Below are 24,150 nucleotides of genomic sequence, written 5' to 3'. Positions count from 1 at the left end.
CCACTCGGCTATCGACATCAGTTTTATCAACACTTCAAATTACAATGTTTCCTGGAAAACGCATCCAACGAAGCTAACAAACAGCAACCACTACCCTATCTTTATTGAAATTTTTATTAATGCAAATCAACCAAGAAACCGTAACAAAATCCATTTCAACAAGGTATACTCTGACATAAACAGCATGAAAGTGGGGAACAGTCTCAATGACTTCACTACCAGAATTGGCGAAATAATTAAAAAAACACAACCATCATTGACCCACACAACAAACACACCCCAAAAGCTTGGTGGGATGACGAAATTAAAAATCTATATCAAATTAGAATGAGAGCAAGAAACAAATACCAAAGAACCAAATAGTGGGAAGACTGTTTGGCTCTTGGCGCGGCAGAAAAAAAAATTATACAAAAAAATTGAAAAAAAGAGGAGACTTTTCAAACAGTTTCAATGCAACCTCAACAACCCCAACACCCCCAAGGAAATGTGGAATATATTGATTAATGTCAAGAAGTACCGTAAAGAAAAACCTATAAACAACATATGGAGTGAAGATCAAAAAAAGATTACCTGGATTTTATTTCTCATCAACAACCATCAAATACCTGAAATTTTACAACAGTTTCTTAACAGTAGAAATCCCTCTTCCGCCGCAGGTCCAGACGGGATTACTTACGGTATGATAGCGAGTCTAGAAAGCAATGAGCAAAGAAAATTCTTTCAATTCCTACTAGAAGTGTGCAGCTCAGGTGTCTTCCCTGAAGAGTGGAGACGGATCAAAATCACGCCCATCCCCAAAAGGGGTAAAGATCCGGCATTGGTACAAAATTATAGACAAAATATTACAATTTATTGAAACAAACAAAATCTTACCACCTCGGTCTTACGCTTTCAGACCCGGAAGAAGTACGACGACCTGCATCAACGATGTCATAAACTCAATACAAATCTTAAAAAAATCCGGAAACCATGTGGTAGGAGCATGTGTCGACGTCGAAAAAGTTAGGCCGAATTCTGTTTGGAAATGGTCTCAACACTCATATAATAAAATGGATAGTGGATGGAATGAAATATAGGAAACTGGAACTAGGAAAAAACTCAATAATTGTTAAAAATAGATTGCCACAGGGCAGTGGACTCAGCCCAATTCTTTTCAATTTATATACTGCTCAATTACACAAAACATCGTCGGACTGCGCTATAGTGTACCAATTTGCAGATGATTTTTTTATTTTATGCTACGCCAAAACATACCTCCAAGCAAGGAACTTACTGGCAGCGGAACTAAATCATTTTAGCTCCAACTGCGCAAATCTGAGTTTAAGTTTTAACATGGAAAAAGTAAGCACAATGCATTTTTGCAGAAGGCAACGGCAATTAGACATCACCATTAACGGAATCACTCTCAACCACACAACCAGCATCAAGTATTTAGGGGTTTACATAGCATCCAGTGGATCAGCTAAAATTCATGTAGACAATGCTGTGGAAAATGTCGATAAGGCCTGCAGCTTTATCCGTATTATAAGCGGCTGTAAATTCGGAGTATCACCTTCAAAAGCACTACACTTCTACAAAGCATTCGCACGTTCAAAACTAGAATATGGCGCAGCTGCCATATCCAATCTCACAAAAACATCGGAAAAAAGGATCAAAACATGCGTAAATGGTTTCTTGCGGAAGGCGCTAGGACTAATCAAATCCACTCCAATTCCCATAATCTATCAATTGGCAGCAGAATTACCACCCAGCTACAGGTTTCAACTAGCCACCGCCAAAGAGCTTATTAAAGCCAAAGCATACAATCATCCAGGTCTTAACAACGTCAGGAGACTATCCACGCACAACACCAGCTATACCCAAGTCCTCGACAAATTTGGTGACATAAATAACGTCGAAGAAACCAACATTATCGCAACACCATCTCATAACATCATTACAAAACCAGACTTCTTCCAGGGGGCTGTATCCAAAAAATCGGATGCTAGCCCGGAAACCATCAACCTCCTGGTCAACGAGAAAATCAACAAACTAAAACTTCAAGGATACAACATTTTTTTCACCGATGGCTCAGTCTCGGACATCGCCCACAACGAAACTGTTGACCAAGCAGCTAAAAACGCAACCACACAAGTCTCACTTTTGCATATTAATTGGCCTATAAACGATGCTATTTCAAAAATTCAAGATTCACTTTGGGACGAATGGACTAATGAGTACTCCAACATTACCCTTCAAAGCAACTTGGTTCAAATACTCAAAACTTCGAATGCACCAAATACAGCAACATAAGAACAACCTACCCAGCCTTCAATGATATCCTCTCAGTCGAGGATTTCATGAATAAACACCAAGGAGAACATTTATATCAACTAGTTAAATTCATAAGAGAAATCAAAATTGAAATTTAATCTGTAAGGCACATAGAACCAAGTCTATACAATTTGTCGTGGCTCTAAAACGGATTGCAAGTCAAGACGGCGGACCATCTCTACACCTTTCTTTAATCCACAGACAAAGGCATTAATCCAGAAAAAAAAATACCCACTTTGACAGTTAATCAAGACATCAGCTGCGCTAAATGTACTACCCATGGCACAATGAATAGGTAGTCCATTTAGCGCAGCTGATGTCTTGATTAACTGTCAAAGTGGATAATTTCTACTTGAATTCGATGTGCAGTGTTGCCAACCATTTGAAATATTATATGGAAAATTTTGACAGATAATCGAGACAAAAACAAAGGTTTTTGTTATTGCATCATGGACGTATAAATATAAGTCGTAACAACCATTGTTAAATCTTGAGAGCAATGTTCAGCTTTAGAAAATATATTTTGTTTAATTGATTTAAAATTTGTCAGTCGTCATACATAAAATTTTATGGAATTTATTTTTCATTTTAGGGTCGTACCTAATGTATTGCGCTCCGTATAAAAATACTCACCTTCTCACTTTTATAGGGTTTGTTAGACGTCCGTATTACCCAAACACGCAAGGACTTTATTCGCATCTGTGCCAATTGAAAACGGCGAAAATGGATGAAAATATGTTTTTAATGGATCGAAAAATGTTTATATGCATAGAAAAACAAATTTTTCAATGACTGAAATTCTATTTTCAAAAAACAAAAAATTTAAAATACGCATTGTCAATGTTGAAAATTTTCAACTCTATATTTTGATACGCAGTGCGTATTTGGGTAATGTTACCCAATGCATAAGCATGAATTTATATACGACCCTTAAATTAAAAAATCGAAAAGAGTTGCCATCAAAAAATTCTCAAATGAGACTACCTACTGTAATTATGCCATGGGGCATAATATTGACCATATAATATTGCCAATTTTTAAAATTTCAATTTAAAAAAATTGACTTTTTTGTTTTCGTACAAAAATCATTGTTTTGGTACATATATGGAAAAAAGCCCTGACTCCGAATCCCTTCACGATCAAATTTTTTATTGATGCGCGCAAAACAAATCTGAAAATTACGATCAAAAGCGTTGATATATGACTTTCTTCGTAAAATATGAATTTGGATATATTATAATAATTGTGAAAAAAGTTGCATATTTTCGCGAAATATAATAAAAATATAGGTTGCATCGTTATTTTAGATATATCGAAGACATATATCCATCAAAAAATTAATTTAATAAATTAAATAACTACATCATGATTCAATAATAAGGCGATGTATCAAAACAAAAACCTTTGTTTTTGTCTCGACCATCTGTCAAATTTTTCCTTATAACATTTCACATGGTTGGTAACATTACACATCGAATTCAAGTAGAAATTACGCATGGACTACCTAATCATTGTGCATGATCTAAACACCACGATAATTCAAATTATATCAAAATCACTCAAGTCTGTGTAGCGGTTTGTAAATTACGGCAACAACAAAACAAGATTGAAAAAAAACATATTTGTTTTTAGTTCTAAGAAATAATGTCATCATATTTATTTTTTAATTTTATACAAGAAATTAACAAAAAAAAAACGATAATTTCACCGAAAATTTTAAAGTATACACCTTGTGGATTATAGCTAGACCTTTGCAATTAATCGTGGGATTCTATAAATAGGAAATAATCTTAAACAAAGGCTACATTATGAAATTTTAAATTGCGCCTAAATCTCGTAATCCTCAAAATCATTTGATGTGCATGCGGTTTCCAGGAAGTACTAAAGGTTATTTTCCAATCCATGTATATATCTAAAAGTAAATAAGGCTCTTCACGAACTTCAAATTGAAAGTTATAGGACTTTGGTTCATCATTTCTATAAAATCGGACGAAAATATATATAGGAGCGATATTTAAATCTGAACCGATTTTCACCAAACTTAACACATATTATTCTAGACGTAATTCGAATGATATATAGGGACTTTGGTTCACCATTTACATTAAATCGGACAAAACTATATATGGGAGCTATATCTAAATATGGACCAATTTCACAATTTCAATAGGGTTCGTCCTTAGGCCAAATAAGTGACTTGTGCCAAATGTCGTCCAAATCGGATTAAAAATGCGACCTGTACTTTGTTTACAATTTAACATCAACATACGGACGGACGGACATGCATAAATCGACTCAGAATGTGATTCGATTCATATCTCGTTTTCTTTTGCCTGTTAAAAACATAAGCACAAAGACATAATACCCTGTACCACAGTGTAGTGAAGGGTATAAAAAGGTAAGGAATCAAACAGATTTCTACTTACCTTCTTAAAATGTATGCTGCTGATTGTTGAAGTGGTGTCTTCAAAGCAAAACTCTACAAAAACTCTAAAAAAACTACAGGAACTGTACTGCGATATTAGGTGTTTCTGGTTACTTTCCCAGTAACATTTATTCAGTAAGTTCTAGTTCAGAGAATAAGCCTTTTTTACTCTCTTTTGCGATAATACTGAGAAAAGTAAACTGACAACATTTAGTAAGATTTAGCAAATAAACAGCTGATTCAAGAAAACATTTGATTTGCGCCAAAATGGACAACAAACAAAGGACGAACACACTTATTTGTATTGCATTTAATAATAAAAATAAAATGAATAATAAAAGAAAAATTCCGGGAACATTTAAGTTTCCTGCATCAATACATTAGTTTCTAATTTAATGAAACTTTGCATTACTTACGAATTTTCTTCCATTTTCTGTAATTTTTATACAACTTAACTTCAAATTGAACTTTGCAAATTAAAAAAAAAATGTTTTGAATAATTTTTGTATTTGGTCATAAAACAGCTGATCCAAAAAATGGCAGAGTTTGCAAAATCGTACTGCATAAAATTCTTTCAGGAAACTCCTGTAAGTTTTTTGTTGTTGAACTGTCAAACTTCCTCTCTCACTTGACTCTCTTTTACTGGATTTTTGGGTAAACATTTAGTAACATGTGGTAAGAATTGTCGAGTAAACAGACAGAGCTATTATTCCTGCCAGCTCCTCAAAATCAATGTCGGCACCGTCGCGATTTTTCAAACCAAATGCTCTGCCTTCCACATTAAGATTCAGCTTGTTTACAACTAACATTGAAAAACATTAATTAGCAAAGTATTTCATTGGTAAACGCTTGTAGGCATTTCTCACTTGAAAGAAGTATTCCTTTCGGAGTGAAATCCTCACTTTCTGGATCAGAAATCATAATTATGTAAAATTTTCCACCACTTTTAACTTTCACGAACATTGCATTGCTTTTTCATGAGAGAGATGCTACTTAACACCTGTTTTCAATGCCTTACAAGGTGTTGTTTTTAAACTTTAAGGAATACAATTTTTCTATGTAAATAAAACAAGAGAACTCATGAGAGAGAGACACAACTGTTGGTGTTGTTTTTAAACTTTAAGGAATAACATTTTTCTATGGGAGAAATTTAATTTTTTTTGTGTTAAAATTAAACTTAAAGTATCAGACTAAAGAGAAACAAATTTCTAATTCCTTTTGTGGCGTTATATTTAAACCAAATGGAATTGTTTTTTCTTTTATAGAAATAGTTAAATCAAATTTTGGTGTTATTTTTATATCCAGTAAGCATTAAAAAACTCTAAAATTTCTCATGATGTTAAAACAATTCCCTGAAGTATTTAAATATGTTCCATATGGTTTAAAAAATAAAATATTTTGGAATTAATTTTAAGTTTAATTCCAAAGAAGTTTAAATTTAACTCCGCTAAGTTTAAAAATTAATTATTATATAAGTTGGTTTACATATGTCAAGGTTAAAATGACTTGGACAATGATAATTTTCACTTTTGTGCACCAGATTTATTATTACAATTTAATGTATTCAAAAACGCATCTATTTCGAAAAATGTTACAAAGAAAAATATGTATATCGGAGTTATCGTTGACAATTGAGGCCTCACTGTTATACTACAACTTTTCACACAACTTACTATAAATTCCGCCAACAAATACAATGTTAACAAGGGCTGCAGGCTAACTATTTAATTTCGGTAACATCCCTGTGTTCCTTATGTACGCATATACATACATACAGACAATAAATGCACATCATAGTAGAACTAAACAACTACCAAAAATGATCATTAAGAAGATCGTTGTTGGGCAACTATAAGGCTTGACATGCATTTCCCCGACCAAAAAGTTTTAGTTGTTTTTAATACTTCGTTCGGAATACACCGGTTATTTTTGTAGAGAAAAAAAAAACGCGTACGAAATGACCAATAAAGGTTGCAATATCAAGTCGGAAACTATTTTATGGTATTGGATATTTGCACAGTGTTTGCTGTGTCAGGTTTATAGTGATGGATTGATTGCCGTTTTCGAATGGAAACAAATGGACTTTTATAACCGTGGGCATGACCTGTTGATAGCCAATCAAACGCAACCGCAAGCAAATGCTTCAAGCCGGGGTAATTATGGATTAAAAAAAAAAAAAAACATTTCTGAACCTGATTGTTTACTCAGAGTACAGCCATTATTAAACAAATTCCAAATTATTATTATTACAATTTAATGTATTCAAAAGCGCATCTATTTCGAAAAATGTTACAAAGAAAAATGTGTATATCGGAGTCATCATTGACAATTGAGGCCTCACTGTTATAGTACAACTTACTATAAATTCCGCCAACAAATACAATGTTAACAAGGGCTGCAGGCTAACTATTTAATCTCGGTAACATCCCTGTGTTCCTTATGTACGCATATACATACATACAGACAATAAATACACATCATAGTAGAACTAAACAACTACTAAAAATGATCATTAAGAAGATCGTTGTTGGGCAACTATAAGGCTTGACATGCATTTCCACGACCAAAAAGTTTTAGTTGTTTTTAATACTTCGTTCGGAATACACCGGTTATTTTTGTAGAGAAAAAAACGCGTACGAAATGACCAATAAAGGTTGCAATATCAAGTCGGAAACTATTTTATGGTATTGGATATTTGCACAGTGTTTGCTGTGTCAGGTTTATAGTGATGGATTGATTGCCGTTTTCGAATGGAAACAAATGGACTTTTATAACCGTGGGCATGACCTGTTGATAGCCAATCAAACGCAACCGCAAGCAAATGCTTCAAGCCGGGGTAATTATGGATTAAAAAAAAAACATTTCTGAACCTGATTATTTACTCAGAGTACAGCCATTATTAAACAAATTCCAAATTATTATACCCTCCACCTTGGGTGAAGTGTTTATTATACTTGGCATTGGGTTTGCAACAACTCCAAATATTCGTCGTATTCATTCTTGGTCTGAACAAATTATATGTTAAATTATATTAGGTACACCTGTTCAAATCACAATATCCCAATACTTAAGATAAGGCTTTGAAATTATTTTGAGTAAGGTGGTGAAGCATGCTCTGGCTTGTGTTAGCGTTCCTTTTTTTATTATACACTCTCCGCTACTTCCTTAATAATATGTTGGAATTGAGATAATAGCTTGTAGCTTGTGTTATTTTTACGCTTTCCAGACCAAATTAAAAGCTTTACTAATTATTTTGCCAGTTGAAAATTGATGGGTTTCTACTGCTGTGAGATAAGTAATTGGCATTGGAAAATATGTTATGAATTCCCGGAATAAGCGCAAACTACTGAAACTCAAACTTTCGAAAAAAATTTGAAGTCGTTGCATTGCCCTGCAAGTGATAAGCCACTTAGAATCTGCATGTATAGTAGGGCATATTGATTATACATCGTTTTTATTCCACCATCCAATAGTTTCTTTGCCGTGTGGCCAATTTTGTCATGACAAACGAGGAGAACTTCATCGGAAAAATGAAAAGGCAATGCCTCCTGTCTTACAATACTGTGTAAAGATGCGGAGTATATTTTGAGGAGTATCTGGATATCTTCTCTACCTTGTGGAAGATTTCTTTTTGTTTTGTGTGTTGAGACCTTGTAAAAAAGGTTAACAACCAGTTTTGAAATGCTGGCATTATTGAAAGAAGTTTCTATATTGATGCATGACGTTTATGGAGTTTGTATGCTAATTTTGCTAATCTTCCCGGTCTGAATGCGTATGATTTTTATGAAATTATCATATTTTTCTCGTTATTGCTAAATGATAGCTGGTATCTGATTGCTTTTCCAGTAACATTTATTCAGCAAGTTCTATTACAGAGAGTAAGCCGTTTTTATTCTCTTTTGGATAATACTTAGAAAAGTAAACAGACAACATCCAGTTAGATTTTGCAAAATATCACGTAATTTTGCTTAAAAAGTTTGAAATGTACTTTTTAGACTTATTAAGGAATACAATTAAAAATGGTTCTTGATTTTGGCCAACAGACATATGATTCCAATTTTTGTAATGTTTTGAAAAATATATTCGGAAATCTATTTGTTTGAAGATGAATTTTACAACATTTGTAAAAAGAAATGTGTGGTTTGTGAATGAAGCAAGATGTAAATAATATCCCCAACTCGATTTTGAAAAGAAAACCTGACATTCCATTCATTTTTCGCGTTTTTGGTAAAATGTTAAAAATATGTCAAATAAACAGAACGACTTGTTGCATTTGTTTTCATTTATCCTGACATTATTGTCCATAAGGTAGAGGTGTATTTTCTGACAAAACCTACCCTACCTTATATAATTGTACCATGTAAAGACCTCTTATTTATTTTATAGTACGTTTACATTGTAACGGATGTATTGAAACCTGCAGATCTTAATTGTCAATGCCATTACAAATTACACGACAACTTCCAAAAGTTATACAAACAAACAAAGTAATGTACACTGGGTAGTGACGGTGATATAAAACTCAGATCATGCAGTTAAAAAATCCCCTAATGTGGGGGACAAATGAAAACATTTACGTAGATTTATTAGTAATTTTATTAGACGGAGGTGGGACTTTTAGCAAATTAAATTTCAACAAAATCAAATAAAATAAGCAAAGCATGGGTAATAATTATAGCTCAATATTTATTTTATTATTATTTAAAATGCTAGAATAAGCTTATCAACAGATAGTCTCAGCGCTAGTTCATTTAACCGTAAAGTTCATCCAGTGGTGCGAAAGGAAGGAGTCTGTGTGTGTGTGCAGCATAGAGATGTCGATTTTGATTGAATCGATTTCTCTAGTGTTTCATGTCTCAATGCATTGGATTCTCGTATCACTAAACAGCTCTAATATGGCGTTTTTGGGATTGTAAAAAATTGTTGATTTATTTCTATCATAATTGGGCATGAATAGATGCCATTTTATATATTTTTTTAATATCCGGGTCCTATACATCAAAATCGACAGCTCTATTGAAATAGTACATGTATATGTCGTTTATTGGTTTGTGTGTGTATTTGTTTTTGTGTATCTTTCAGTATTAATATTTCTCATCTCACATGTCGAAATGTTTCCCACCGCTAAGTATTGATTTGGTTTTGAATATTTAGTTAATATTCATCGTTTGCCCCGACAATACTGAGAATATTTAATAACATCATCTGACGGTCGGCCAACGATCTCAATTTTCATTTTCAATATGAAGCGCTATTCGATCATATTGTGCTTTACTATTATCCACTGTTTGTGGTCTCATGTTCAGGCCGATGGATTGGTAGAGGTGTTTAAATGGAAACAAATGGACTTTTACAATCGAGGAAATAATCCTCAGCTAACAACTGAAACAACAAAGCCCTCAATTATTAGAGATTCAGGTAAGTTAAATAAACATAGTGGCAATGCAACATTATAGTACGTTAACATTGTACCAGATTTCCTTAAACCAGTGGGTTCAAATTGTCATTTCCATTGTAAATATTTGAAATAAATCCTCATAAAGCGGGTTAACCCGGTAAAAAGTTGTAATGTAAATGAAGTTTTATTGTGATGTTTGTTTACATATAAAAATAACCTTAAAAAGTATAAAAAGTACAATGTGAGTGTCTTCTTAGCACTCAAGGAAGGGCTTTAGTTCGCTGGGCGAACTTGCGATAACCTATAACCAACCATGTTTATTTATTATGATGTAACTTAAATTATTTGTATTTCCTCCAAACTAATTGCTCCCAAGAATTTTATTTTAAATTCAAAATCTCATTTTTTGTTAACGAAATACAATCACGACAATTCATTGATAAATGTTGGCAAGTTTTGAATGGGCAATTGAAAAAACTAAAAGACAGAAGTCACCGATGTTGACTTTTTATGGGATATTATTGTTATTTTCAAATATTCAAGGTCAGTTTTCAGTTTTTTCGTAAAGTAATTATATATATTATTCTTCTGTTGTTATTGTCATATTTATCAAATTTATTCGATAAGAAGCATGGCATTATTTTAGAATACAGCCATTCCCATTTGGTAAATCTATGATGGCAAACCCTTTTTATATGACAAATCATGTTTTTTTTAATGACCCATCAGGGAAGTTTGGTGCGCATACATATAGTACGTTTACGTTGTACCGGATTTCGTAAATCCAGTGGGCTTCTTTTGATATTGTCATATTTATCAAATTTATTCGATAAGAAGCATGACATTATTTTAGAATACAGTCATTCCCATTTGGTAGATCTATGATGGCAAACCCTTTTTATATATGACAAATCATGTTTTTTTTTAATGACCCATCAGGGAAGTTTGGTGCGCATACATATAGTACGTTTACGTTGTACCGGATTTCGTAAATCCAGTGGGTTTCAATTGTCAATTCCATTATATACATGTCAAATTTATTCGATAAGAAGCATGGCATTATTTTAGAATACAGCCATTCCCATTTGGTAAATCTATGATGGCAAACCCTTTTTATATGACAAATCATGTTTTTTTTAATGACCCATCAGGGAAGTTTGGTGTGCATACATATAGTACGTTTACGTTGTAACGGATTTCGTAAATCCAGTGGGTTTCAATTGTCAATTCCATTATATACATGTCAAATAAATTCTCATAGAGTAGGTTAACGTGGTAAAAAGTTCTAATGTAAATGCCGTATTACTTAGCTGGCTTGTGGCAGAACTTTCGTTCCATAAGCGGAGCTTGAAAAATATTTCCAGGGACGTCGGTCTTTTGTGCAGTTCTTGAAATTTGAAAGACCATGTACGGCAATGTTGTCTTCACTTGATTTTTCCATCTAATTCGTGGCCTTGCCCTTCTACGTGAACCATCAGCTGGTTCGCTTTTATATACCTTTTGGGCTGGGGCATCTTCATCCATTCTCACAACATGGCCTAGGCAACGTAGTCGCTGCAATGCCGGTGTCAGAGAATAGCTGGTACAACTCATGGTTCATTCGACGGCGATATTCACCGTCAACGCAGATCGGCCCATATATATTTCGGAGAATTTTTCTCTCAAACACTCCAAGAGCTGCCTCATCTGCTTGCGTAAGTACCCATGTTTCAGATTCATATAACAGCACGGGTAGTATTAGCGTCTTGTAGGGTGTGAATTGGTGTGGCGGGAGGTGACCTTGCTTTTGAGTTGCTTACTCAGACTCCGAATTTCTCCGAATTTCAAAACTGATGTCATTCGTTTTATTTATGGCGTTGACTACCTCTTTGACTACCTTGAAGCTGTTCCACAGTTGATCCGGGTCTACTGGACGTCTTGTGCGTTGATACCATCAGTTTGGTCTTCTCGCTGTTTATTGCCAGACCCACTTTGGCAGACTCTTTCTCAATTTGTTCAAAGGTGGCTGTTACCGTTTTCAATGTTAGACCCATTATGTCGATGTCATCGGCGTAGGAATGTAAGATGTGTTGTTTGGTGTACAGAGTTCCATTTCTGTTCGCCTTTGCCTCTTGTATGACCTTTTCGAGCAGGATGTTAAGAAGGTCACACGAAAAACTGTCACCCTGTCTGAATCCTCGTTCGGTATTAAAGGGTTCCGAGAGGTCCATTCCGACTTTAATTGCTGATCTTGTGCCAGTTAAAGTTATCCTGCATAGTCGAATTAATTTTGCAGGAATGCCAAACGCCGACATGGATTTAAACACCTCTGAACGTATAGGGCTGTCGAATAGGTGTGTCGATGTGTTTTTCGCGGGTCTTTTCCAGGATTCGACGCAGAGTGAAAATCTGGTCAATGGTGGATTTGCCAGGTCTGAAGCCGCATTGGTATGGTTCAATAATGACATTGACCATTGGCTTAAGTTGTTCATACTGCACGCTGAATAGCATTTTATATGCGATGAGAAGGAGACTTATTCCTCCACAGAGCACGCGACACAGAATTCTGAGGTTCCAATCATTCTTTAAAATTTCTTTGTTAAATTTCAATTTACCAAATCTGCAGATTCGCACTTCGCTGGAATTGTCATTTATTTTTGTATGGTAAATGAAGCAAAATTGTGCCGGTTTTAGGAAATAAATGACGGAAAAGCCCTAAATCCTGATTTTTATACCCTTCACTACACTGTGGTACAGGGTATTATGACCTTGTGCATATGTTTGTAACAGGCAAAAATAATCGAGGTAGACCCATTGTTTCTTTTGAGAATATGCATAGAATCACTTTCTGAGTCGATTTATGCATGTCCGTCCGTCCGTCTGTCCATGTTAAATGGTAAACAATGTACAGGTCGCATTTATGATCCGAATTGGATGAAATTTGGCACAGTTCATTTGTTTGGCCCAATGACGAACCCTATTAAAATTGGGAAAAATCGGTTCAGATTTAGATATAGCTCCCATATATATTTTCGTCCGATTTAAGGTAAATGGTGTACCAAAGTCCCTATATAGCTTTCGATTTGCACGAAATTTGGCACAGCGTAATGAATAAGGTCTATAATTATGTCTGCCAAGTTTCGTGAAAATCGGTTCAGATTTAGATATAGCTCCCATATATATCTTCGTCCGATTTAAAGTAAATTGTGTACCAAAATCCCTATATATCTTTCGATTTGCACGAAATTTGGCATAGCGTACTAAATTAAGTATAGAATGATGTGTGCAAAGTTTCGTGAAAATCGGTTCAGATTTAGATATAGCTCCCATATATATTTTCATCCGATTTTAGGTAATTGGTACACCTAAGTCTCTGAAAATCATTCGATTTGCACGAAATTTGTCATAGCGTACTCAATTAAGGCTAGAATGACATATGCTAAGTTTCGTGAAAATCGGTTCAGATTTAGATATTGCTCCCATATATATTTTCGTCCGATTTTATGTAATTGGTGCACCAAAGTCCCTATGTATCTTTCGATTTGCACGAATTTTGGTATAGGGTACTGAATTAAGTCTAGAATGATGTTGCTAAGCTTCGTGAAAAGATCCATAACTAGACCGATTGACACAACGCACTGAAATAATAATAATTAGTCTCTGGCAAGTTTCCCTAAAATCGGCTCAGATATAGATATATAACAAAAACGCATCGTCTGTTAGGATACATATGTAGAATATACCCAAAGTGGTGAAGGATATCATATAGTCGGCCCAGTCCGACTTTACTACTTTCCTTACTGGTTCTATTGTATGTAAATGGGCTTTAACTTGTTTCTTAGATATACATTTCTATGATATACACCAGAACACAAAACATATGAACTCTCAAACCAATATGCATCACACTTTATTTATTTTCAGGAATTATTTATTTCCCCGGCCAATATCATGGCTTCAGAAGCAGACGTCAAGCTGGCAACTACAATACTGAACAATCATACATACCATATAATAATGTTCCAATGGGAGCAACGCATTACAAGGGACGTCTTTTTGTTACAATGCCACGCAGAAGAGTGGGAATACCGTCTACTTTAAACTACATCGATATGAATGCCGATGGTGATATAAAAAGTCCAAAACTAAGGGCATATCCCGATTTTGAGACAAATCAATTTATGGTAACAGTTTGTTACAGATAACATCAACATTAGTACTCTAACCATTAGTATATGAATATATATTTTCCAGGGCAAATCGGGTAATTTGGTTTCAGTTTATCGTACCACTGTTGATTCTTGTGGACGATTTTGGTTTATTGATACAGGAATGTTGGAATACCCAAGTGAGTGAATGGCAATTATTTTATTACAATATATTTTTCGCGTCAAACTATATATTGCCTTTTTATTGTTAGATAACCGTATGCAAGTGCAAAAGCCTTCAATTTGGATAATGGATTTGAAAACTGATCGCGTCATTCGCCGTTACGAAATTCCTGAATCCATAGTGACAGAAGGTCGGGGTCTTGCCAGTATAACCGTTGATACAGATAAAGGATGCGATAAGACATTTGCCTATGTACCAGATTTGGTAAACAGTCAATTGTATGTTTACAGGTAAGAAATTATATAGTACACAATATACCGTATAAGGGAACTTCAATTAACATGACCGTTTTTCTACTTTCTGATGGACTTTTTAAAATGCATAGCTTGAAGTTGATGTGCTTTGCACATCTAAAAATGGGTTTACATATAACATATAATCATGATTAAAGGCCGAAACAGGAACCGCTCGATTACTGTATTTATTATCATGTGCGAACCAAAAAAATCAGCTGTTTTGTTTGTTTGGCAAATGTAGATACAATTCTGACAGCACATATGACAATACTATTTTTACAAACAAACAAAACATTGCAGGACAATTACAATGTCCCGATGTTTTAAACGGCTTTCACATTAGAAAATTTTATGGATTAACCCATGGTACAATAATACAAGGTAGGGCAGCTTGAGGAGAATAACAAAAAAGCAACTATGTACGTGTGGCTTCTTCTGCCAAAAATAAAACGCGAAAAATGAATGAAAGGTTATGATTTCTTCCCAAAATCCAGTAGGGAATACCATCAAATGTTTGTTTCATCCTTATCAAAGTAATTACTTCCAGACGAACATGTTAAAAACATAATTTTCATTTCAATTAAATTTGAATATGTTTCAATTTATTTTGAATTTATTTGATTTGATTTGATGGAACAAGCCACCTTAAGAAAAAATTGTAATCAGTTGGTAGCTGTGCCCTACCTTGTAATAATTATACCATGGATTAACCTACTTTATGAGGATTTATTTGACATATATGCAAAGGAATTGGCAATTGAAACCCACTGGGTTAACGAAATCCGATAATAAATGTAAACATACTATTACATGGCATAATTATGCAATGCAGACCATGATATAATTAAACAAGGTAGTCTCATGCAGGTATATAATTCCAACTTTTTCATAATTTTACTCAACATTCAGACAACATTCAGCTTTTAAAATTTAAATGAGATTTAGATGAAATTAAAATCGAGATGTACGCACAACACATGTTCAGTGGCAAGCCTCTATGATCTATAAATATAATTTGTACCATCTGTAGATATAGCTGAAGAACAATGTGGATCAAAAAATGCAACTATTTATTGCATTGAATTTTATTGACCGTAAGTCCGGATCAAAAATAAGTATGTATGTACATAGCATGTATATTTATATGCAATTATGAAGAAGAAGAAGAATCTCTCTTACTCTCACAAAAGAACTTACTGAGTAATTTTTACTGGAAAAGTACGTAAACATAACTATTATTTAAAATTAATATATGGGTTACAAATTAAAAGGGTTGCCGTCATCAATTTCTAAAATGAGACTAACTTCCATAATTATGCAATGGTATACAAAAACGGCATTTACATTAAAACATTTACCTGGTTCACCTACTTTATGAGGACTTATTTAGCATATATACAATGGAATTGACAATTTAAACTCTCTATAACAAACATCAGCAGATTGATATTTGAATAATAATTAAAGGTATGTGTAAACATTTAAAGTGTGTTTAGACTTACAAAATTCACTCGATGGAAAATGTCAACTCAGCAGCGTATAAGTCAAATAATGTCCACTCGATTTGTGAACAGAATTAACGTGACGTATGCGCTATGAAATTGACGTTTGAAATCAAGTGGATTTAGTAGTCTGGAGTGAATGTACTTCTGGATTTCTTAATCGATTGGATTTAAAATCATATATGTAAAGGTAGTTTTATTTGAGAAATTAATAATTGTAATTCATTTTAATTTGTAATATTATATTAATTTCAAATATGTAATTCGTTTTATGGAATTACTTTAGTATAGGGCATCCATACGTCTTCAGAAGCGTTTAGATTATGCCTTTTCAATTGACCCGATTTCCAAATCGAGATACTATATACTAAAAGTACGTTTCGATTTACGATATCCACCAGTTTAAACGTGCTTTAACTGTTTAGAGTAGTATTAAAATGATATAAAGTTGATAGCCAGCTGTTATTGGTTTACGTCATGGCCTATATAAGATCAGGTACATGATGCAATAATAAGGTGATATATCAAAACAAAAACCTTTGTTTTTGTCAAAATTTTCCTCATAATATTTCTCATGATTGGCACATTGCACATCGAATTCAAGTAGAAATTATGAACTTTGACAGCTAATCAAGTCATCAGCTAAATGGACTACTTATTTATTGTGCCATGGTGTCAGGTCAGGTAAATAGAGAAAATACGCATATATTTCATGTATACGATATGGAAGTGACATTTGAGATCGAGTGGATTTCGTAAACCTAAATGCACTTTAATCCTTTTTTGTTTCATAATTAATAAAAACAATACAATTTTACGCCATAATCTTCCAAAATCCGAAAAATCCACAAAGCCAGAAAAATTACATTTTTCGTTTGCTTCAAAAATGTTTCTATTTTTTTTTCATTTGATAAGAATATACAATTTGCATATTATTCGTAGATCTCAAAATATATATAAATATATTGTCTCACCTTGTGCAGGTCATGGTTTACGTTTCATTTCACTTTCGGTGTCAAAAGCAGGGTTGTATGGAAATTATCTCGATTTGTTCGAAATCCTAGCAAATCGAAATATATTCAGTGGATTTTATTGTTCTGGTAAATTGTGAAAAATTATGCTCGGTTTAGCAAAAAAAATTGAGACAATATACATTATCACCATAAAAGCTATAGTCTAAACGCACTTTTCTCGAATTCTATTACTCTGCCTAATTTTCTATTTTTGTAATATTTTCATTTATTGCATATTACAGTTACGAACAAAATGGAATGTGGAGTTTCCAACACAACTATTTCAGCTTTGATCCTATTGCTGGCGATTTAAATATCGGTGGTCAAGTTTTCAGTTGGGATGATGGAATATTTTCCGTCGTTCTTGCACCCAAAAACAATGACGGTTCTCGCAATGTACTATTTCACGCAATGGCTAGTTTCAATGAATTTTTCGTTTCCAATGAGATTTTGCAAGACCAAAACAACACTCAACGTCCCGAAGCTAATAGAGAATTCCACCTATTAGGCAGCCGTGGACCTAAAAGCCAGTCAACAATGCATGAGTATGATCCGCGTACAGGTGTTGTATTTTACGCTGAAATACAACGCAATGGTGTAGGATGTTGGAGTTATAAGAAACCTTTCACTCCTTCAAATCATGGAACTGTGGCTCAAGATGAACAACGCATGATTTATCCTAGCGATTTAACGGTAATTTTCTACGATTTTAATACTACATAATACGATAACAAACGAATTAACCATATTAACATTATTTTTGTTTATTAATTTGTTTTATTGCAACATTATATCATTATTTAACATTAATTTGTATTTGACTACTTCTACAGATCGACGAGGATGGCACCTTGTGGGTAATGACAAATTCAATGCCTATATTCATTTATTCCACATTGGACCCCAATGTTTACAATTTCCGTGTTTGGAAGCAAAGTACCGATGTGGCAATTCGCAATACTGCATGCGCCTAGACTTGATTAAAAGTCTTTTGAAGTTTATAACAACAATTGAGATTAACTTGAATAATTTTAAACTGAGTTTTAACAATTTTTATAGAAATTAAAAATAAAAATCTGTCGAATTTCTATTTTATTTATTTCTTTATTTTTCACAACATTTGAATACGTATGTTTCATTTTATTGAACTTTCGAGATGTCCAATATGATAATTTGTCGAGTTGTGCCATGTTTTGACTAGGACTAATTGTATATTCAATATTTCTCCTATTAAGCAGCACGATCTGCTGCTTGATGCCTTAGAACAAAATAGGCCCAAATTGTTCAAGAAACTCCAGGTAAAGGACAATGAAATAAATGAATTTTGTTTCATTGTATTATTATTTATTATAATTTTTCCAATAAATTTTACTCAATATTTTTTCCTATTTGAATCCTAAATTTCATTGCTTTCATTTCAAATCCTCATACACACAGTAAGTTATCAGTATAGAACCTCCTCTCTCTCTCTCATTTGGCTCCCTTTTACTGGAATTTGGAGAAAACAGACAACATCCAGTAGCATTTGGTAACAATTGTTATAATACATTTACATCAACATTACTCAGTAAGTTCCATTTCAGAGAGTTTATTCTCTATTGCAATAAAACAGACAACATCCAGTAAGATTTAGCAAAATATTCCGTAGTTTCACTTAAATTGCTTAAAATGTATTTTGTTTATATCAAAAAAGAATTAGTGCAATTATACAAATGCCTCGAAGTGGGAGATTGCGATTCGAATTGCAGAAGGCGTTGGCGAGGAAAATGATAAATCGGAACGTGTTTATGTACGCTATTATCAGAGGGTGATTATTGTATTATTGCTGCAAGAATTAATATTATATTTTCCATCATTTTTGTGGAATATTTGGGAAGGAGAGCGATTAAAGGAGTTATGTTCGGAAATTGGAAATGCAATTCTGCCCGAAGACGTTTATGCGAACAAAAAGAAAACGTTGGTTCGTTACTTCTCAGCCGATTACAAAGATGTTCATTTCTGCTATGTGGCTCGTTATATATTATGCGAATCTTTGAATTTTGTCATCAGTGTAGTTAATATGATTGCTTTGGACACATTTCTGAATGGCTTTTGGAGAAAATATATTGAGGCTCTGGCTGCGATACCATACTACGATTGGAAACATTGAAATGCCATGATCACTCAAGTATTCCCTAAAATAGCCAAATGTCATTTGGGAACATATGGTCCATCTGGATCCATGAACACATGGAACGTTTTATGCATTTTGCCACTGAACATATTGAACGAGAAGATATTTGCATTTTTCTGGTGTTGATTTATGTTTATATGTATAATTTGATTTATTGATTTGTTATGATATACAATCCTCCGTTTCGTATGCATTTGCTGGATTCTCGAGCTCGTTTTCTGCCACTTTCATGCATTAGAAATGTCATAAGCGACTTGTCTTTTGGCGATTGGTTTGTTCTTTGCTAAGTTAGCCGTAATGTAGGTTAGGGCTAGGTTTGGGGATGTGCAGTCACTTATGAGGCTGCAGCACTCTGAGACCGTTAGGTCCGTTGTGATCATCCACGAAAGAAAAGAGATAAGGACAGATCTATAGGAGAGAGAAGATTGGAGAAATAAAGAGAGATGAGAAGCTTACAGAAAGATATAAAAAAGGTAAGATTGGAATAAGGTCGATGGCTATAGAAATCAGGCAGAAGATGTATTACGTGTCAAGGTTGCACTTTCCTAACCACATTAGGTTTTTAATTATGCTGTAGATTAGAGCAGGTTCGGTTGTTGAGAAGAAGCTAAGACTCGGTAAAAAAATGAGCACCCACAAGTCTGTGCCGCCTGTAAGCCAGGGTTGACAGTGACACTGAATATGCTCAATTGTCTCCGTCTCCTCCTCGTCAACGCAGAGTCTATAGTAATCAATCGCATCAAGATCCCATTTACTAGTAAAAGCCCTGATATTGCAGTGACCAGTAATGATTCCTGTCATTACTCTTATTTCAGCTTTGCTCAGGTTCAACAGTGAGTGCGTTCTTTTGGTAGACAGAGTTGCCAAATGGATCTTGACACGTTGCACATAGGTTCGTTGTGCCAAAGTTCACAGGCTCTTTCGTCGAAGAATGCCTCAAAGTTCCGTCGTTCGTCGTCTCTTTCATTACCCAAGATGTCACAATGTCCTGGTACCCAACACAACCGATAGCTGTAAGTAAGTTCTTCCAAACTTCCAGAGGAGGTTGATGTCTTCTCTGTACTAAGCTGTTTCTCCGCCGTTTGTTGTCCAGCGACAGCCGCATGTGAGGTAGAAGGATCTGCCCGACGTGAAGTCATCATCTTCTTGGGTGAGGGTTGCGGACCTTCTGAAGAGCGGATGCACTTCACAGATTTGCTCTGTGGGGCGACATTTGCTCCCCCCGGAGACGATGGTTCCTTGCCTGACTTTCCCTTCTTCCTGTTTCGACCACTAGTGGATCCACCCAAAGCTTTAGCATCACTTTTGTCGCTAGGTGCAGAATCGGGCTTTGAGAAAGAGCCCTCCACACGTTGATCACCCTGAAGTCGGTCGGTCAACAGGGTCTGCGCTTCCTTCGTTACTACTACAGCTATCCCCCTATGTAGGCATGGCTGGGATCACCGTGGTGTCCAGTTCATCATCAGTTAGGGTAAGATTTAGTAGCAGTTCCTCCGGAAGCGTATCCCCAACATTGCTCTTCCGGTACCAATCTGTCTAACTGGTCGAAAAGTTCCTTACTTTCTCATCTAGACTATCGCGGATAGCGCTTAGAGTCCCGTGTAGGTCGTCCCCTCCAAGAACTACAGTGCTGTCAGCCAGAGACTGATTATCAGTCAGTCTTGACATGCGCATTTGCCAAAGGTATAGCCGGTTCGTCAACGTTTTGGTATTAAATTGATGCACTTGTAACATATGCACTCCAACAGTCGGATCACAATCGTTTGATCTCGACGACACGATTGCCGCCGGTACTGGGTTATTAATTCCCTGCACCGTAACATTATTCTTTTTACTTCTTTTACCCATCTTTTACCCCCCGATCCATTTTGGTCCACGGGGGATCCGAAGATCCCCAAGGTTTCCACGAAGTGCAGAGAAAAGTTGATCTAGGAGACTTAGGTCAGTTTCACTCCGCACATCATGGGGAACCCCTTCCCATCCACCAATCGGAAAGACGCGCCTAGTAGAAGATTGGCAACTCCCCTAGGCGTAATGTAAATCCAGCCATGTTTCGTGATCTAATGCAAGATCTATACGTGTAATACAATCCAAAAAAGTCAATAGACTTGACGATTTAATTACTTCACAACTATTTTTATACTTATGGTATATTTGTAGAGACTTTTTGTAAAAGTATAAATGAAATGTTCTTTTTTGAATTTATTATAAACTGAAAACCAAAGTATTGTATTTTTTAAATATGCGCTATGCTTGAGATGATACTCATTCTGTGCGTAAAAATACCATTGCTGGGTATAACCATGGTATAATTATTACAAGGTAGGGCACTGCTACCAACTGATTATAATTTTTTCTCAAGGTGGCTTGTTCAATCAAATCAAAATACATATTTTGGGTATGTGTGTATTGTTTTGAATACAATATCAAATAAATTCAAAATAAATTGAAATATATTCAAGTTTAATTGAAATGAAAATAAAGTTTTTAACACGTTCGTCTGGAAGTAATTTTGTGTTGAAAAAATGTCAAATAAACACAAACACTTGTTGCGTATATTTATTTTATTTTTGTATTATTGTACCATGGGTATAACTTTAAATTTAAATACAATATCAATATTTTTTCGTTAATAGGATTAAACTATTTTGAATATTTAAAAAAAAACAAAAACACAAAATTTTATATAAAAAAATACACAGATTACAAATGAATGTCCGGCATACGAAAAACATACAATTATTTATTGAGGCTTATAGACCGGATTTCGTTAACCCAGTGGGTTTCAATTGTCAATTCCTTTGCATATATGTCAAATAAATCCTAATAAAGTATGTTAACCAGGTAAAAAGTTCTAATGTATATGTCGTTTTATTAAAATATATTCAGCATTTGGTTTGCTCCCGTACAGCAAGAATTTCGTTATCGTAGTAAAAAGAAGTGGATTCTTGCAGTACTGGAACCGACCAATCGTAAATTAAAAGAAAAAACTAGGATATTTTTGGCAAAAATTAGTTTGGCACAAGTCAAGGTAGATATACAAGGTAGCCGCATCGGCGAATTTCTACAACAAACATCGGTTGTTGTATTTTGATATGTCAAAAATATTTTGCCAAAACAAACAGATTGACAATATTTTTTACACAAATTCTTGTAGAAAATGTTAATAAAATAATTGCCAAAAAACTCTTCGAAATTCGGAGATTTTCATTTATAATTTTGTTTTTTAATTTTTGGTTCAACATTACAACAACATTTTTGACATTTATTTGCACCAACAGCTGGGCCGATGCGGCTACCTTATTAACACTAGAAAGACGGGAATTTTGTATATACCTATATTGCCTAAAATCGGTCAAAATGACCTCATTCTGAAAGAATTTTTATTGTGTAACGAAATTTTTTTTAACTTATTTTTTAATATTTTTTACATTATTTACAATCATACAAAACGTTGTTATAATTTGTTTTCGGTGGGAGGGCCCTCGAGTTTCCCATTTCAAAAAATAAACGTCCGGACAAAATGTTCGAAAAAGAGGAAGTCTTTACTCTAAGTGTGAAATCGACTGGAAATATAAAATTTATTTTTCCCGATTTGTGTGTTCGTTTGTGTTTCTAGAGTAGCAAACGGATTTCGATGTTGTTGTACCGATGTGGTCATATAAGAAATTTACTTTATACAGTAATAAAAGTAGTTTGATTATTTAATATTTCAAAAAGGTCAAAATGACCGTTTTTAGGCTATTTAGGTATAGCACATGTGAATACGGGGAATGAAAGAGGGGAGGAAGCAGCTACTATGATTAATAAACGTAGTTCTATGTGGTAGAAAAAGTCACCAAATTTTAAAAAGCTGAGTCATAATATACACAATTGTTTTTGTACTTGAAATTTAAAAACCGTCAAAATGACTGCTCTCGGCAATCTAGTGTTAAAGCGACCAATTTCGCAGGTCCCTTGACCGTCGTCATAAGCGATTTTGACTGTAGTGCTAGACAGAACTTCAGACATAAAAAACTAATATCCTTTACAGATCTGCTCATGGTACAATTATAAAAGGTAACAGCAAATCCCAGCTGATTTGATTCCAACGTAATACTAGTGTCAATATGAATTTGACAAATTATGTTTTTAAAAATCACCCAACAAGAAAATTGGGAACACATACAATTTGAAATTGTTCATTTTTAAATGTGCTCCAGTATTCAATTTACTCAATCTGCCTGTTGGGAAAGTTTCAGGAAGCAAATCTTTCTTCAAGGAATAACTCGCTATTCCCAGCATTTTCATATGTGTTACACACATATTTGGCAATGGCTCAATTATAGGAAAGATGTGGAAGCGATAGAAATATAAATTTGAAAGATTTTCATTCATGTTTTTCAATTTTTATTTTGAGGATTCGAAAATATTTCATTTTCAAAAAAAAAAAAAAATTTGATGATAATTTGTTTGTTTAAATTTTTCTGTCAAATGAGTTGACACAAGTAGAACTTACAACAACAAATTTCCATGTGGTTGTTGTATCGTTTTTTGTACAACAACACTTGCTGTTACCTTCTATTATTATACCACAGGCATGCTCGGCCATATACGCTACCGTAACTGAGGGTCGATGGGTAAACACATTTTCTCTTTCTTTCTCTTTACGTCAGTCTTTTTAAGTGGTGAATTCTCAGTTACGCTCGCACACACTTGCTCTCAATTTAATTTTGCCCA

At 34.3% G+C, this 24,150-nt stretch overlaps 1 protein-coding gene and 1 pseudogene across 1 annotated transcript; both read left to right on the top strand.

The window, feature by feature from the left end:
• Window positions 1-10,080: 10,080 nt before the first annotated feature.
• Window positions 10,081-18,232, top strand: LOC133329125 (L-dopachrome tautomerase yellow-f2-like). The gene is made up of 6 exons (XM_061537621.1): window positions 10,081-10,156; window positions 14,040-14,299; window positions 14,370-14,463; window positions 14,536-14,737; window positions 17,501-17,951; window positions 18,092-18,232. The coding sequence occupies exons 1-6, from the start codon at window positions 10,081-10,083 to the stop codon at window positions 18,230-18,232; spliced, it is 1,224 nt and encodes a 407-aa protein (XP_061393605.1).
• Window positions 18,233-18,423: 191 nt separating this feature from the next.
• Window positions 18,424-19,557, top strand: LOC133329124 (innexin inx5-like; annotated as a pseudogene).
• The last annotated feature ends 4,593 nt before the right edge of the window (window positions 19,558-24,150 follow it).

Source organism: Musca vetustissima, unplaced genomic scaffold (assembly GCF_032173495.1).
Source record: "Musca vetustissima isolate MV318-11 ecotype Yass unplaced genomic scaffold, APGP_CSIRO_Mvet_v1 utg161483, whole genome shotgun sequence".
Classification (NCBI taxonomy): domain Eukaryota; kingdom Metazoa; phylum Arthropoda; class Insecta; order Diptera; family Muscidae; genus Musca; species Musca vetustissima.
The sequence above is the reverse complement of the archived record's forward strand: the minus strand, read 5'-3'. Positions and strand labels throughout refer to the sequence as shown.

Excerpts from the sequence above, each read along its gene's own strand:
- LOC133329125 (XM_061537621.1), top strand. The coding sequence starts at position 10,081 with ATGGACTTTTACAATCGAGGAAATAATCCTCAGCTAACAACTGAAACA. Across the intron at positions 14,300-14,369 it reads TTGAGACAAATCAATTTATG|GGCAAATCGGGTAATTTGGT; the intron begins GTAACAGTTTGT and ends TATATTTTCCAG. Across the intron at positions 17,952-18,091 it reads TTTATCCTAGCGATTTAACG|ATCGACGAGGATGGCACCTT; the intron begins GTAATTTTCTAC and ends CTACTTCTACAG.